Source organism: Cynoglossus semilaevis, chromosome 10 (genome assembly GCF_000523025.1).
Source record: "Cynoglossus semilaevis isolate Cse_v1.0 chromosome 10, Cse_v1.0, whole genome shotgun sequence".
Classification (NCBI taxonomy): Eukaryota; Metazoa; Chordata; class Actinopteri; order Pleuronectiformes; family Cynoglossidae; genus Cynoglossus; species Cynoglossus semilaevis.
The window spans coordinates 7,866,274-7,882,356 of record NC_024316.1 but is presented as its reverse complement, the minus strand read 5'-3'; the positions used below and the strand labels follow the sequence as shown (position 1 = coordinate 7,882,356).

Genomic DNA, 16,083 nt, shown 5'->3' with positions numbered 1-16,083 from the left:
TGCTGAGTTGACACCTGTGGATAAAAGCAGCGTCAGTGTGAGAGAAGAGCTCACACTGATACTGATTCACTAGCAAATGATCAGGTTTGAAATGTAATAATATTTTCTGTTGTGGTAGAAATATGACACAGGCTGAGACAAGTGGTTCCTTAGACCTTCTTGCAGATCACACAGAAGATTGTGTAGACGGTGATTTAAAAGAACCATTGATAGGCAGTACAGTGAGACCCTTTGTTTGTGCTATGTTTTGTGGGGTGAGGATTGTAACATTCAAAATTGTATCCTTGTTTTAGAAATCTATAAACATCACACTGGACTCTAAATGCAGACTGTTCCAGAACCTGCACGGAGCCCTTGGTGAGTACAGCACTGAAAGGAACAGAACGTGAACTAAAGTACTGTAGTGTCTGCTTTTAACAAGGTACATTTTCTGCTGCTGTTTAAGAAATGCTAGAGAACTAGTTTTTTAACATTAATTAGAAAACTTTCCTGAAACCAAATCTTTCTGAACATGTGGGTCATGTGAGATACTGCTGTTAAAAAAATGTGTACCTTGAATTTTGTCTTGTTTAAGCTGGGATTTTATTTCCCGCACTGATAATATCAAATACCCAACAAAGAAGTATCGAATACACTGGCCTACCTTTGTTTGATACCTTGTCCTACTTCCAATGGAAAATCCCACTAATACGAGAGAGGTTGTCGGACATCTGCGGTTCTTTTTGTGGGACACCCTGTATTTACATTTGTGCATCACTACGAAGCATGTACATAGTATAGTTAAATGGAGTGAAATGGCTGATACGTCATCTGTGTAGGTACTGTGGGTGCAGCTGCATGTTTAAACATGAGCCAAGCTCTAAGCTCTCTTTCTGCAGGATTTTTTTTCCTCTCAGAAAGGAATTTGTAAGTCGTCTGTGAGACGGATGTGCCAAAGCTCACAGAGAGACACAGAGAGTGTCCCAGGCATTAATGGTTTCCCCGAGGACAAACTCATACCACAAATCCTCACTCTGTGAGGACTTTTTTTTATTACCAACAGATTGTTGTCAAGACAAGCCATCATCTTTACATTGCATAACCAGACATAAAACGGAAACCTCTAAATGTGGTACATGTTGGGTCTGATTGATGTATATGCTTTGACTTTTTTTATAACTGAAATAAGCATCATCATGATCTCACAGCTTTATATGTTTTCTGAATCATATTAGCCTACAAGACAGAAATTCAGTTGTCCAGAGTTTAGCCAGAAACAACTTTAGCCTGTCAGGACCAAGGTGCTGCTGGTCCATTGTTGCCTCCATTGTTAACTCAGAACTATGTCGGTAAATCTGATTGAAGCTTGTGAGATAGATACATGAATCACTGCAGCTGCAAAAACCAATAACTCCCGTGTGCTGTAAGCTGACAGTGAGGCTGATTGAATGGTTTGCTAAGTCAAAAAAAATATGACAGATCAAACACCAACTGAAGGTAGTATTTGCTAAAAAGGAATGGTATAATCAAGGAAAAAATATCCATCATTATCAAACAGCCAATAATTTACCAGTCTGAGAATAGCTACAAATACAACGCCAGAACTGAGGGACAGAACTGTGTTTGTGTTTTTCCAGATGAGGTGGTGCTGAAATTTGAGGATAGTCATGTACGAGCCAGAAATGTACTCTATGATACTCTGCCCGTCATCATCCATGGGAACGGACCGACCAAGGTATTGTTGTTTCCAAACTTTCTCTGGAGCGTCTCCTTTGTAAAAATGACTATTGTGCTGTTGGCTTTTCAGTGAACTTTGAGTTTATTTTGATCCCTTTTGTATACAGAGTCTCACTTTGAGATACAGTATCTCAGATATCTGAGATATGATCATTATGTTGCTGTTGTTTTGACAGCTGCAGCTCAACTATCTTGGAAACTACATCCCCAACACGTGGACGTTTGAGACAGGATGCACAGTTTGCAATGAGGATCTCAGGCCTCTCACCGCTTTAAAGGTTTGGTCCCAGATCTTTTTTGTGATTGATGACAATAAACAGTTCTTCAACTAAATCTAAATGTTCTGGCACTTTCCATTGATTTTTGCTAAAGCTTACACAGATGGTTTTCTGCCTGTGTGATATTTCTTACCCCACAGGAGAGTGAATACCCTCTAGTGGTAATAGGCATCTTCATCCGACAGCCCACTCCATTCGTCACAGTTTTCTTTGAACGCCTACTGAAGTTGCAGTATCCCAAGAACAGGCTAAAACTCATCATCTTCAACCAAGTAAATCTGCGTCATACTTTTTCAGTTTTAAAGTTGGCAGAAAACTACATTTTCAATTGTATGTCTTCCCTCCTTCTTCCAGGAGCCTCATCACGAAAGTCACGTGAGCTCCTTCCTACGGGATCATGGGAGTCTGTATCAGGATGTCCGTGTCTTTAGTCCAGAGGAGGAAATGAAGGAAGCTGCCTCACGCAACTTGGCCTTGTGAGTTGGATTTTCAGAGAATGCTTTGTGTTAATGACTTAAATAAACGATGACAAGTGTACCTCGTCTGTACATTTAAGGATGTGGACTTTACTGACCATGTGGATCAATGTGTCTTTGTCTACTTTCAGCGACATGTGCCGTAAGGACCATGACTGCGAATACTTCTTCAGCATAGACATTGAAGTGGTCCTCAAGAACGAGAACACGCTGAAAATACTTATCGAACAAAACCTGTGAGTAAATATATGAGTATAATATGTCAGCCATTTTGGTGTTTTATTAATTAATTAATTAATATTATTTATTAATTATGATTGAATTGTATGCTATTTTGATATTTGGAAAAAATAATTCTACTTCTCACACATTGCTTTTTCTTCTTGCTCATCTTGAAATGCTTTTGCAACAATACTTTCAGTTTTTTTTCGGCCAATGTGATTGAAAGTCTGACTTTCTTCCTGTGTAGGCCCATTGTGGCACCGATGATAACTCGAGTTGGTCGTCTGTGGAGCAACTTCTGGGGAGCGCTCAGTGCTGAGGGTTACTACGCCAGGTCTGAGGACTACGTGGACATTGTTCAAGGACGCAGAGTGTAAGCTGCAGAAATTTTGTTCTTCAAATTCAACAAACAGTTGGAATGACATGAAGGTTGAAAGAAAGATCAACATACTGTATTATTATTATTATTATTATTATTAATAATAACAATGTCACTCATTACATGTGATCCAAAGAGCTGTTTTAATTCACACAAGAAATACATTGAGTGTTGTCGTGGTGTTACTTTAACTACAGTCAACTTGTGATCAAACATGTATCCATTTGTTGCATGTTAGGTGTAGTGTGTGTGTCTAATGGTAACCTACAACTGTGTTGGTGTTCAGGGGTGTGTGGAACGTCCCATATGTGACTAATGTGTACTTGGTGAAGGCAAGTCTCCTGAGATCAGACCTGAAAGAATACGAGCTCTTCGACTCACACATCTTGGACCCAGACATGGCGTACTGTCATAACGCACGCAACAAGGTGGGGAAGAAACCGTATCCTTGTTACATGAGCCAATCAGAGCTATGTTTGTTTGTTTGGAGGTGCGACATCTAAATAGAGAGAGAATAAATGACTGACACCTATTCAGTAGGACAGGTACAGACGGAATATGAAACAAATACATATGGAATTAATGCTACAAATAAATACACCTGAGGACGTAAAATATGTTGTAAAACTATAACTAAAATATGAAATTATATTTGTCATAGCCTCTTGTCAAATTTTAATACTATTATATCTATGTATTAGTAAATGAGTAATCATACTTAATAATTTGTTGTAATCTTATCAGTCATAAAAATTAGACTGAAATATTTTTGAAAACTTAAATTAAAAATTAAAGTCCTTTTGACTTAATCTGGACTAAGACTAAGTTACAGTTAAGTCAGAGACTTAGTCGAAATTGCCTGTCAAAATGAACACAGAGAAGGAATCTACTTTGTATCTATAGTTACATGTTCAACCCATGTAACACCCAAAAAACAGTTATGTTTAGAACAAAATCATTGTGTAAATTTTTAAGTACATTTAAGTTGATCTTATATGTTGTTTTACTTTGTGCACTTGTTGTTGCCAAATATCATTTCTTATCTAATTATGTGGATTTTTCTCTCCAGGGAATCTTTATGTTTGTAACCAACATGCAAACATTTGGTCGAATCCTGTCGACTGAGAACTATCAGACCAAGCACCTTCACAATGACCTGTGGCAGATCTTTGAAAACCCACTGGTGAGTGACTCTGTCTCTATGTCTGTCCTTCAGCCAGACAAGCTCTGGTCATGATGCCTCTGTTTATGGCAGTGTCAGAAATCAAACAACAGGTGTGTGTTCATTCCAGGACTGGGAGGAACGCTACATTCATGAGAACTACACACACATTGAGAAAAACAAGCTGATAGAAACTGTGAGTTCTCACATTCACACGTTACACCAAATAACGTCCTCAGTACAGACAGGAAAACCTCTACTGACTTTGTTCCGTGTCTCCTGTCCATCAGCCCTGTCCTGATGTTTACTGGTTCCCTATATTCACCGATGTTGCCTGTAACCACATGGTGGAGGAGATGGAAAACTTTGGGCAGTGGTCTGGAGGTGCCAATGTGGTATGATGATGTGTGTGTGTGTGTGTGTGTGTGTGCAACCACCTGTCTGGTGTTTGTTTAGCTATACTTGTGGGGACACATTGTCCTTGTCAGGACATTTTCCAGGTCCTAATCACAAAAAATGCTATTTTGAGTCTGGTGTCCTACCAAAAACCTCTTGTGGTCTCTCTAAATTAACCACGGGTATGAGTGTGACCCTGTGTGGGACTGAACTACCAAGGATGTGTTCTGCCCTCACTTGGTGACTGCTAAGACTAGCCTCAGTTCACCTGTAAACTAGGATTATTAAGTAGTAGAAGATGAAAAATTTAATAAGGTTTTTTTGTTGTTGTTTTCAGGACACCAGAATCCAAGGTGGCTACGAGAACGTGCCCACTATCGATATCCACATGAATCAAATCAACTTTGAAAGGGAATGGCATAAATTCTTACTGGAGTACATTGCACCAATAACAGAGAAAATGTTTCCTGGTTATTACACCAAGGTAAGGGGTTGAACTCTCCACCCAGTCTGAACATTAAGCTAGCTGACATGGTTGTTTCTGACAATGACTCACTCTGGTTTATCTTGTCTCCTTAGTTTTTACTTTTTACTGTAAAGATCAGGCACGTAGGACAGGTACAGACGGAATATGAAACAAATACATATGGAATTAATGCTACAAATAAATACACCTGAGGACGTAAAATATGTCGTAAAACTATAACTAAAATATGAAATTATATTTGTCATAGCCTCTTGTCAAATTTTAATACTGTTACATCTATGTATTAGTAAATGAGTAATCATACTTAATAATTTGTTGTTATTTGTCATAAAAATGAGACTGGAATATTTTTGAAAACTTAAATTAAAAATTAAAGTCCTTTTGACTTAATCTGGACTAAGACTAAGTTACAGTCAGGCACGTTCAAAGTCTGGCCCAGGGGCCAATTGCGAACTGTGGTCAAGTTTTACACGGCCCGCAGCCTATGTCATTAGATGACATATTTAATGGTTTAAAGAATGGGTGGTCTTTGCACATGTCCACTTCAAAACAAAACCATTGATGACATGAGGTGACTCCCGGTGATGAATGTAAATGTGTATGATAACACTAGAGTTTTCTGTTTCCCTGTTCACGTGGGTGGTAATCTTGCAGTGCATGTTGGTCTTTAATCTCCAGGCGCTGAGATCATTCATATAATTTGCTTCCTGAGAAATGTTGATGTTCAAAAAGTCATTTCTTCCTGTTTACAGGTATTCTCTATGTGGTAATCTTAGTAGCAAGGAATTGGAAACACCCAATTATAATACAGTATATTTGTTTACCTTATATATTTTGTTTACTGTATCTGCTTCAGAACGACACTGTAAAGCCTTACAGTTGAAGACTAACGTCAACATCTGCTAACATTATTGCCATATTTAAAATATACTATCTCCAAGTGGATGTGTTAGTTTTGAAAATGGCATCAAATTGGAATTCAATTAAACAATAGGCCTTTAATACTGGAAAGATGGTGTAAGCAAGGATACGTCCTACGTTTCGTCAGGATCTAAAAATGAAGGTTACAGAAGACTGTGTAGCAGTGATGGAAAATAGAGATGGCAAACATGTTTTTGGCTGAAATATTTCAGGTTTTTATGTTTAATATTCAAGTTCACAGTTTTTAGCAATTTCTACCTCTTGTTTAGCCTCAACAACAAGACGGACTTTTAAAAATGTTAAAAGTGTAAAGTCAGGTGTTTTGTCTATCTCTTCGATCGGTCCCTGCTGTTGCCTCTGTGTGTACTGCTGACCACCATGTCTTCTCTCATCAGTGTTCCACTCCCTTGAACTTCGTGGTGAGGTATAAACCTGACGAGCAGCCGCTGCTCGAGCCTCACCATGACGCCTCCACATTCACTATTAACATTGCTCTCAACAGCAAAGACATTGACTACCAGGTAAATGGAGAACAGGTGACGGCTGGTAAATGGAGCTGCGGGACATGAAGATGAAGATGAGGATGTTGATGATGATGCAGATGCAGGTTGTCTGCGTCTCTCTGTCTCTATATCTCTGCTTCTCTACTCTTCTTCCTGGAAGTGAATGCTGGGATAGGAACCAAGCTGATGCTTGTCTTTAACAGAGCAGGAGCTGCGAAGGGGCGCATACGTGAGGAGTGTGTCCACACACTCGATGTCTTTGTGAATGCTTGCATGACTCCTCTCTGTGTGTGTCTGTGTGTTTGCAGGCTCAGTTTGACTTGGCCTTTGTAGTTAGGTATAAACCAGATGAGCAGCCCTCTTTGAGGCCACACCATGACGCCTCCACATTCACTATAAACCTTGCACTGAATCAAGTGGGCGTTGATTACCAGGTGAGTGTAGCTGTACAACTGTGGTCAGTATAGCTGAGTAACACACACCATTGTTGATCTGGACTCACATTCAAGCTGTTAGACCTAGATCCTGTATGAGCAGGATTGTTGAACACAGTCTTGGAGAGAGTTTGATGCCTAAGGAATGGAAAAAAGTTGAAGAAGAACTGGTGCTGATACTTAGGGACCAGATGAGCAGAGCTGTATGAATGAATAATGGCAGTTTAGAAATCAAGTTAGAGCTAGTTTGGACACGTGCTGTGGAGAGACTGAAGTCTGGAGATGCTAAGATGTCGGCAGGTGATTCATGATGTAAAACCCAGGATGGATTAACTGAAAAAAGAAGATTCACATCCACTCTGAGAGATTCAATCACGAGTGAATCATTACTAATTTAAAGATTAAAGGCCTTTAGACGTCAATAATTCCAATAACATTCTCCATTGGAGCTGTGAAAAATGATAGATTTAAAATGACAATTAATTAAAATAAATTATATATGTGCATGACGAGGTTGGAGGGTGATTTAATTGAATTGGTAGCCAGTGACACTCGGTGTCAAACAAAGGTCCAGACAAGCATGACGCGGACATCAAGGCTTGTGTGACGTGGTTGAGCAAGAAATGCCGTCATACGCCTGGCATGGCGCTCGTCTCCATTTCCTCATCATTTGAAACTTTCCACATCTTGTGTTTTCACATCAGTCTTGTCCTCTTTGCATGACATGTTGCAGCTGAAGCCAGAAGCCTTGGTGCTTACAGTTGCATCCCTGTTGTTTCCCTGCATCTACAGTGTTTACAACATTGACTGGAAGTGAGAAACAACAGCTGCTGCTGTGTGGAGCTCTGATGTTACATTTAAATAATATTGTTTTTATAAACAATAGTAATATTTGATCTTCGCTCTGTATGTGGTTTTTACTTGTTTGAAGTGACTGTTAAAAATATATGTATATGTTATTGATAGAATAAAATTGAAAGACCTTTGTTGTCATTGCACAGGAACTATGGGGGAGATAGTAAGTCAGATAGGAAGGGTAAAGAAGTGGAATAGTAGGGTTTTTTCAGTACTTGGCATCTGTGGTGTTGCTTTACTGCTTTTTTTTCAGTGGAATAAGGTAGAGAGTAAGGAATAGGGGGGAAAGGGAGTGAGGCAGAAAGGTAGGATGAAGGAGAGTTTTAGATTAGGTAGAGAAAAGTGCAATAACACACTATTATAAAATAAATACTCTAACTCTGTAAATATTTTAATCCGTCTACCAGAGCAGCAACATCTCCACATGTATAATCACAAAAATGCAGAATAAAACCTGACCACCAGTACACCATGATCTGCTGCCTGTGTTAATAAAAACCTGTTAATATGTGGCGCTGTTGCTACAGGGTGGTGGATGCAGGTTCCTCCGTTATGACTGCGCCGTCGAAGCTCCTAGGAAAGGCTGGGCCCTCATGCACCCTGGCCGCCTCACCCACTACCACGAAGGCCTCCCAACCACCTCTGGCGTCCGTTACATTGCAGTGTCTTTTGTGGACCCTTGAGCTCCCAAAGATGGCGACACCTGCACTGGTGAGTCCAGACCAAAGAGGAATTCAAGAGAGACATAAAAGCCAGAAACTGCTCTACCTATAGAATTATATCTCTCGTGGTGACTGTGAGCTTACAATAGCCTGACCAAAATGGCTGTTGAAGACCCAAAAACATCCCAGCATTTTTTTTTACCAGAAAAAAACCTTGATCTCCTACAGAGCCTATGACTATTTTCAACTAAATTATAAAATACAGAGCAGCCTTTTTGGTCTTAAGCCTGGGTCTGTTCTGACTGTGTGGTGTCTTATGTGTTATGATGTGCCTCAGGAAATCACCAGGACTACATTACACATTTCTAAAAAAGGTTTGTGAAAACGTGTGACTTTTAAAATCTTCTTAAAGTTCAAAAAGTGCTTGTTTGCTAATCCGTCTCTCTCCCAGTTGTGGTTCTTTGTTGAACTGAGTCACTCCAAAGCCTGTTATTTATTTTTGTATTTGATTTGTTCAAACTCAAACTACATGTTTTATACAGAACATATATTTCAGTCTCACTGCCGTTATGACCTGTAATAGTCTTCTTCCATAGACACTAATTACAGTCAGTTCAGTTTTAAAGCAAAACATATTTGAAGTAACGGTCATTTGTCTCCATTGTTGTGCTTTAAATAAAACAATAAATCCAAATAAATAGTTGCTGATGTTTCTCATCAAATCAGAGCATTTTGCGAATTCTTTTTAAAACATTTTGATTTTTTTTTTCTTTAAATTTTTCAGCATAATCCTAATTTAGCTTGTCAGTCTTGGTCAGATGTTGAAAAATAATGATTATTTTCAAAATTGTCTTTTCTGCATGTTTCCCTTCAAATTAGAGCATTTCTTAGAAAGTTGTTTCGCAAAACCCTAATTAAGCATGATGTTTCTGGTCAAATGTTGAAAAATTGATGAGATTTTTTGGCAATTTTTTTAAAAACATTTTGTCTCTACATTTCTTGTCAAATTAGAGCATTTTAAGAATTTTGTTTTCGGAATAATCTTGATTTAGCATTTAGAAAAAAAATTGTTTTGCTGAATGTTTTTCTACATTTTATCTTGTCCTTTTTTGGCAAAAATTAATTTGCATGTAAATGTCTCTGCATGTTTATTTATTCTCATTAAATTAGAGCATTTTGAGAAATCACGGAAAATAGTTTTAGATATTTGAATTCAGAGAAAATTATGAGAAGTCTGATGTGAGTCAGTCATGTGATCCAAGTCCAATCAAGCTAATATGGCACTGACTCTATACAAACTTAACCTTGTTGGAAGTACTGAACCCCACCAGTTTCATATGCGCATTCACCGAACCCTGTGGTAATGACCAAGCGGGTGGCGTGTCATCACGAATCATGAGTCGGTTGTGTGTCTTGTCCTCCTCCAAACCCCTGGGGTTTGATCGAACCCAGGTTAAGAACCACTGGTCTAGACTGTAGATTTTTGTCTAAGTCAATCTGTATTCTAATCAAAACAAGATGTGTTTAAAAAAAAAAAAAATTGGCAATTTCTATAAGTTGGGCCTTTAAATAACTGCTCTATGGCCATGTTTTTTTTTTTGAGAAAATCTTTATTTAAGAGATAAAAGTTAGAAGTAAAAAGATTAAAGATATGGTTACAAACACTAAACCCAAGACAAAAAGAAGCTGCAGTATCACATATAAACATCTATTTACAAATCCTTATCACGTCAGCTTCCTGGCAAGTAAAAAAAAAAAAAAAAAAGAGGAAATAAAATAAACACAGCTTTGTTGTGACTAGCGGAATCGTCTAGTGAAGTTTGGAGAGTGTGGGACTGTGAGGGGAAGTTCACTCTTCTTCACTGCTACAGGTTTGTAGTGTCTGATGGGCTGAGCCTTGTGAACCTGCAGAAGTGAGTTAAAAAAAAAAGCAACTCAGTTTAAAGGTTCATTCTGCAGACATTGGTTTTGTGCTGTGGTTTTTGCTTCTGACCTGTTCCTGCCTCATCCTGCTGATGTCTTCTTTTTCCTGCCGCTCATCCTCTCGTTTTTTCTCTTCTTCCATGAGTGCCCTCAGGGCCTCCTTCTCACTGGCCAGCTTCTCATACTCCTGCCGCTCCCGGGCACGTCGCTCCGTTGACAGCTCGAAGGCCTCCACAGCTGTGGAAGAGTTAGAGACTGCTATAGAGTGTAGTGACAGATATTGTCGACCAGAAGAGGGCAGTGTGTTAGCCAATGTTGGAGCTGCAGAACACCATCACCCCTCATTCAAAGACCACTTACGTACACTTGTGTCTACTGTTGAAAAGTCCTGCCATCATCACAACTAAATGCGACGACTATGTCAGTGTTGTAAAAAGTAAAAATGTTGTCTTAATAAGCAGTTGGTCATTTTGGTCATACCTAGTGAAGACCTCTCCCCCTTCTTGGGCTGGAAAGGCTCTTTGTGAGTGACTGTGTTCGGTCTGGCTTTGAATGTCGCCACTTCCTCCTGATGCTTCTGCTCTTCTTTCAGCTAAAAGACACACAGGGCCAGTTTAACCACAGCCATTTCAAAATATACCACTAAGGTAGAGAGGCCGAGCCACCCATCGTACCATCTGTTCCCAGCGACTGTTTCTCACAGCCCCGCGTTCATCCAGCAGCAGCCTGAAGGGCTCAGGTTTTGTGGGCCCCAGCTTCTTCTTCTCAGGAAGCTGAACATTGTCAAAGTTAGGCAGTGGTTGGGCCTTAAACTGAGGAATCTGAAAGAGAATAATTGGGTTCTTTAACCTTTAGTGCAAAGTTCATTTAAGAGAGATGAGGGTAGATGGCAGTGTTTCTGCTAAGATGACATCATGACCGTCCATAATTCTAATTAAGTATCAGGGGTCCTGCTGCTTAGTGTAGATTGCCCAAATCCTATATGTGAGTAACTAGGTACAAGAGACTCACCTCCTCATTTCTCAACTCCTCCAGCTTCTTCTCTTTCAGTGCTCTCCTCCCTCGCTCTCTTTCCTCAAAGGAGAAAGGACAGACCTCCACCTGGTGACTCTCTGGAAGCTTGGGCTGGAAGGGGAGGCCAAAGTGAGGCACTGGAGGAGCCTTCACTGGGGACGGTGGTTTTACCTGACAGGAGAGACAACCAAGTTCAATTCAAGAGTCGCACAATCATTGTACTAACAGTCGACTTAGGCACTGACACAGCTATGAATCTACAAGAAAGACCCAATGTCTGCTGTTGCATTGAAAGTCATCGGTTTCACAGAGCAACATCTGCGGAATCGCAGTCAGCTTTAAACTCACTGCTTCAACTTTACGATCCACGCGGACCCTCTTCTTCAGAGCAAAAGCTGGAGACTCTGGAACAGTTGGATGAAGAACTTTCTTTTCTGGTAGTCCCTGTTGACAAGAGACCGTCCTCCTCATTAGGCCCATTCACAACAACAGTCTCATCAGGGGGATGTGACAACTCACCACAACTCCCTCCAGGATCTTCTTGGGCAGAGGCTGAGATTTAAAGTTGTGGGGCTTCTCTTCTTCCTCATGATGCCTTTTAGAAGTCTGTCTGTCCTGGAGCCTTTTCTCAATCTGCAGCTCAAATCCTTCAGGTACTGTGGGTTCCTTCACTACAGGCTTCTTCAGCTCCTCCACACCCTCCAGGATCTTCTTGTTCAGCTCCTGGGCCTTGAACTTAAACCTGCCATTTGAACACATCATGTAGCCTGACAGTTAACCCACATATCAGGATGAGGCATCTTTGTGAATGTTTGATTGCTTGGCTGCAAATTTAGGAAAGAAAGAAGAAAAACAAAGTAATAGTAGTCTCAGAAAGGATCTTACTTCTGAAGCTTCTCCACCTCCTCAGCTTCAAGGTCAGCACTGCTCTTAACAGTCGGAGGACGACTCCTCTGGCGGGTCATCAGGTGAGGGGTGTGAGGCTCGGTGAGTTTAGGGTGGTCACCTTTCACTGGAGAGGGTCCTTAGATTAAAAACATAACAAGCTCATTAGTAAAACAGCTCAGAGACAAAGAGTTAGCCGACAGAGCAGCATCACAGTCAGATCTCTGCAGCACCTCTCTCTTGACTCTGGCGACTGCGCAAGTGGTAGCGATCAGGAGTTCTTTTCTGGAACTGGTCTATACACTGAGCCATGGACACGTAGGCACCGACTCCATCCATTTTTCTTTTGTTGCCCTTTGACAAATTGAAGGGTTTTGGTATTGTGGCACCTTTAGGAGCCCTGGCCTGCCCAGAGAATCACCAGGAACAAAAAATAAATAAAAAATTAACCATTTTGATGAAATCTTCTTTGCCATGTTTTACTATATTCACATTATCTTTTTACTCTTTTGTTAATTGTTATTAATTACATACAATATCCTGACTTTTGTCAGTTCAATGTATGTCAATAGAAGCTTAAATAATACCAAGTTCTGTTTAAAAAAATAAGAAGAAACTCACTGGTGATGAAGGTTTACGAAGTTGACTCATGAAGTCCACCTCTTTGTGTGCCGTGTTGGTTGAAGGGTTCGTCTTAAGTCGTGTGTCTGTGAAGAAGTGGAACTCTTTGGGCACAGTGGTGGACAGGACCATCTTCTTTGGGAGTGGGTCTAAAGAGAAGTCGCACATTACCTCGTGTGTGACGACAGGTTTAACACGTGGAGCTGCAGTTCAACATCAACAAACAAAGGTCAAGCTGTTTGTACTCACTTCCAACCAGAGCAGCTTTGTAACTGGCCTCGTTCTTCTTGCGATGCAGAGCCACTTCCCTCTGGAGGTTCCTGATGCGCTCCAGCTCCTGCTCCTCAGAGCTGGCTATACTGTTTTCAAAAATTAACCACAGTGTTGATTCATGTTCAATTTTCATTTATGAGGAGTTATAGTACTTAACCTTTGTAATGTCTTTACATTAAGAATTATTCTTACTCAGTCTGAATTTTGTTGGTAGCTGCAGCTGCTGTGGGATTCAGCCTTCCACTCCTGCGGATGCCACCAGTTGACCTTTGAGCTGGTCGAGCCACAGGACTCCTGAAATATGACAGTGGCTGTTTAAGGATTTCTAACAGAACAACGACCATGTTGAGTTCATTGGAAGAGAACAGACACCATACATACGTTTTGTGTTTCTTGGAAGGAGGCGCTGCAGTTTGAGGTGGAGCTGAGCTGTTAGGTTCCTCTTTGCGTTTTAAAACCCTGAATAAAAAAAATATATATACAAAGAGTATCAAGATCAATTGATAGTTACCCCAGTACTTTGTAAGAACGATTCCTCTGTGGCTTTTGAAAGGCGGGTAACGTTAGACAAGCCCTGATATCCAGTTGACAACAGTTGCAGATAGTAGCACTATTATAATTTAAATGTTGGTTTTACATGTGGGTGATTTAAATAAATGATACCTGCGTTGTCGGGCAGGAGACTGATTGGTTGGTGTTCTCCTCCTTGTTTGAGGATTGGCCTGAGTCACCACTCCATCCCCCCATGTTGTAACAATGTTCAAGGGTGGAGACTTGGGAGGGTCAGGAGCTGAAAACATGGATGATGGATTCAGGAATTCGTCATTTTAAGCTTTTGGATAAGTAATCAACCAGTGGCTTTACAGGAAAAAAGCTCTTACCAGCGTCCACATTCGTCTTAACTTGTGGGTTCACGATGGCTTTGGGCAAGTCAAGTACGTCATTTCTCTTAAAGGGCCATTCAGATCTGGAAGGTGTGACAAGTTGGTCATCCGCCTCTGTGGCCTGTTGATCTGCACGGGTCAGAAAGAATACAATGTTGAAATAAAGCAAGTTCTGAAAATAACTATATCTTTGTTGACAATGCATCAGATTGACAATCACATCATCCAACGCTTAATTTCTATTACACACACTGTACACCCAAAGAAAACCACCTTAAGTCTTACTTTGTGATTTTTAATTTTCACCAAAAGGTAATGTGAGCTACAAATTAGACATCACATTTTATAGTTGTAACCTAGAGAACATTGAGTGTCATCACAAACACGTGAGTAAAATCAGCATCAAAGTTAAAAAACAATGAGAATGACTGTCCTGTTGTACCATTGAATTTAACCTACAAAAGACAAATCCCAGTCTAATTTCTCTACATATACAGGTACATTTGAGTTTCCATCACGGAGAAAATCTTGACAGAAAAGCAGAATCAAACGATGCATTTAATTGTTCATGCCTTGTGCTGCATTATTAGTTTCCTTTTTTCCTTTAACAATCTCGTGCAGAAAGATAAGTCAATGTTGATAGCAGCACATGTAGATCCTAACGCACATTGACAATTGTTTCAAAGCAGTAACAATGGCCTCTTTGCAAATGGAGACAACTATTACATAGGTGACAATATTCCCTTGCACAGCCTCAGGACTAATGTAACCAGAGATGCTGTCGTTTACCAGCTACGATATAAATAGTACCCGCACAAGGAAGAGAGCGGTTTAGACCTGAACAGAATAAAAAACAAATACTCACCAAACCACTGATCATCTCCCTCGTTTGTCTCCAGCTGCTTAAAGTCGACGACGTGGGACGGAGCATCAAAATCATAACGTTCAGCTGCGACATCCGAGTCGTTGTCGGCCATTTTCTCAAAACAGTTCTGGGGTTCTCGCCTAAACAAGAAAAAGTACCACAAACCACAGTCTTCAATCGAAAGTTTGGAGGATTTCCCTGAGCATATGATTCGACTACACGATATTTCAATTGCATTTAATTGTAGTTCGTTTAAACTGGAATGAGTCACGAATACTGAACTGAAGATCCTTTGTTCCTAACTACGAGTTAAATTGCCGGTGTATTGCCATCATAACTTAACATAATGCGTCAAATCGCCTAATCTTGCCGTTAAATTAAAAAGAGTAGTGTAGAAAACTAAACATCAAAGGTATCATAACTAACGATGGCAGTCCATGTTAAGGTTTATTAGCTTATATCATTAAAAACATACCAGAAAGAAATCAAATTATCCGAAGCCAAAATTATGGTTTTTCTATTGAAAACAATACTTTTCTTTTATTCATTTGTCAAAATTATTCAAATAAATCTTACCGATGCTGTTTCCTCTAAAGGAGAGCAGAAACTGCGACCGTAGCTCGGGTAGCGTTAGGTTTGAAATTTCCTCCCTTTTGAATTGACCAATAGCAAATAAATGTTTGTCAGCTCAACGCTGATTGGCTTACGTAAGTCAACTTCCTTTGTCCTGATCACGTGGTCTCCATATATGGTGTTTCAGCCAGCTCCAGCCTTGAAAAACAACAGTGATGGTATTCTTGCCCTGGGTGTGTTGTAATTCGGCGATAGTGAGTTATTTCGTTCTTGTATGTACGAATTTTGAGAAAAAGTATAAACAAATTATTTGTTCAGCTCCTATTTTGAGAGAATATAGGCGAAGGCACATAAATACAAGTGGCAGACTGTCACAAAGGGATTGTGCTTAAGAAATAAGTATTTATACCTATAAACAATTTTTTTTGCAATATCATGAAATTGGTCCAAGAAACGTTTTAAACAGCAACTTTGCGTGGATATGTTTATAACGTTACATTCAACATAACAATCGTGTAGCAGAAAGATAAACTGTATAACTTGCATAAAACAAC

The 16,083-nt window shown here is 39.9% G+C and overlaps 2 protein-coding genes across 6 annotated transcripts in view; one reads left to right on the top strand and one right to left on the bottom strand.

The window, feature by feature from the left end:
* Window positions 1–9,213, top strand: part of plod1a (procollagen-lysine, 2-oxoglutarate 5-dioxygenase 1a) — a 15,178-nt gene extending 5,965 nt beyond the window's left edge. For 2 of the 3 annotated variants that reach the window (XM_025059249.1, XM_025059251.1), the window contains 14 exons: window positions 294–357; window positions 1,617–1,714; window positions 1,893–1,994; window positions 2,135–2,266; window positions 2,349–2,470; window positions 2,602–2,706; window positions 2,940–3,065; window positions 3,358–3,499; window positions 4,141–4,254; window positions 4,364–4,429; window positions 4,524–4,628; window positions 4,967–5,113; window positions 6,849–6,974; window positions 8,357–9,213. In XM_025059249.1, coding sequence (XP_024915017.1) covers window positions 294–357; window positions 1,617–1,714; window positions 1,893–1,994; window positions 2,135–2,266; window positions 2,349–2,470; window positions 2,602–2,706; window positions 2,940–3,065; window positions 3,358–3,499; window positions 4,141–4,254; window positions 4,364–4,429; window positions 4,524–4,628; window positions 4,967–5,113; window positions 6,849–6,974; window positions 8,357–8,512 — 1,605 coding nt within the window. In that variant the 3' untranslated portion in view covers window positions 8,513–9,213. Of the gene's footprint in view, window positions 1–293; window positions 358–1,616; window positions 1,715–1,892; window positions 1,995–2,134; window positions 2,267–2,348; window positions 2,471–2,601; window positions 2,707–2,939; window positions 3,066–3,357; window positions 3,500–4,140; window positions 4,255–4,363; window positions 4,430–4,523; window positions 4,629–4,966; window positions 5,114–6,432; window positions 6,559–6,848; window positions 6,975–8,356 lie in introns of all 3 variants that reach the window. The other variant, XM_025059250.1, reaches the window with a different exon arrangement.
* Window positions 9,214–10,080: 867 nt separating this feature from the next.
* tpx2 (TPX2 microtubule nucleation factor) lies at window positions 10,081–15,684 on the bottom strand. 3 transcript variants are annotated; one of them, XM_017035620.2, is made up of 17 exons: window positions 15,533–15,684; window positions 14,957–15,096; window positions 14,089–14,220; window positions 13,871–13,997; window positions 13,589–13,666; window positions 13,400–13,501; window positions 13,184–13,293; window positions 12,935–13,083; window positions 12,547–12,718; window positions 12,314–12,452; window positions 11,948–12,170; window positions 11,777–11,872; window positions 11,426–11,599; window positions 11,089–11,235; window positions 10,895–11,006; window positions 10,485–10,672; window positions 10,081–10,396 (listed from the first exon to the last, which is right to left on the bottom strand). In XM_017035620.2, the coding sequence occupies exons 2-17, from the start codon at window positions 15,066–15,068 to the stop codon at window positions 10,289–10,291; spliced, it is 2,169 nt and encodes a 722-aa protein (XP_016891109.1). In that variant the 5' UTR covers window positions 15,069–15,096; window positions 15,533–15,684; the 3' UTR covers window positions 10,081–10,288. The 3 variants fall into 3 exon arrangements, with proteins under 3 accessions (XP_016891109.1, XP_008316780.1, XP_008316781.1); XM_008318558.3 differs by having other exon boundaries at window positions 10,485–10,669; XM_008318559.3 differs by having other exon boundaries at window positions 10,485–10,651.
* Between the last annotated feature and the right edge of the window lie 399 nt (window positions 15,685–16,083).

What these genes read in the sequence shown, in the direction of transcription:
- tpx2 (XM_017035620.2), bottom strand. Translation starts at nt 15,068, where the DNA reads ATGGCCGACAACGACTCGGATGTCGCAGCTGAACGTTATGATTTTGAT. An exon ending in TCTCCTGCCCGACAACGCAG is followed by an intron (nt 13,667 to 13,870) that starts GTATCATTTATT and finishes TTTTTTATTCAG; the next exon opens with GGTTTTAAAACGCAAAGAGG. An exon ending in GCAGGATGAGGCAGGAACAG is followed by an intron (nt 10,397 to 10,484) that starts GTCAGAAGCAAA and finishes TCACTTCTGCAG; the next exon opens with GTTCACAAGGCTCAGCCCAT.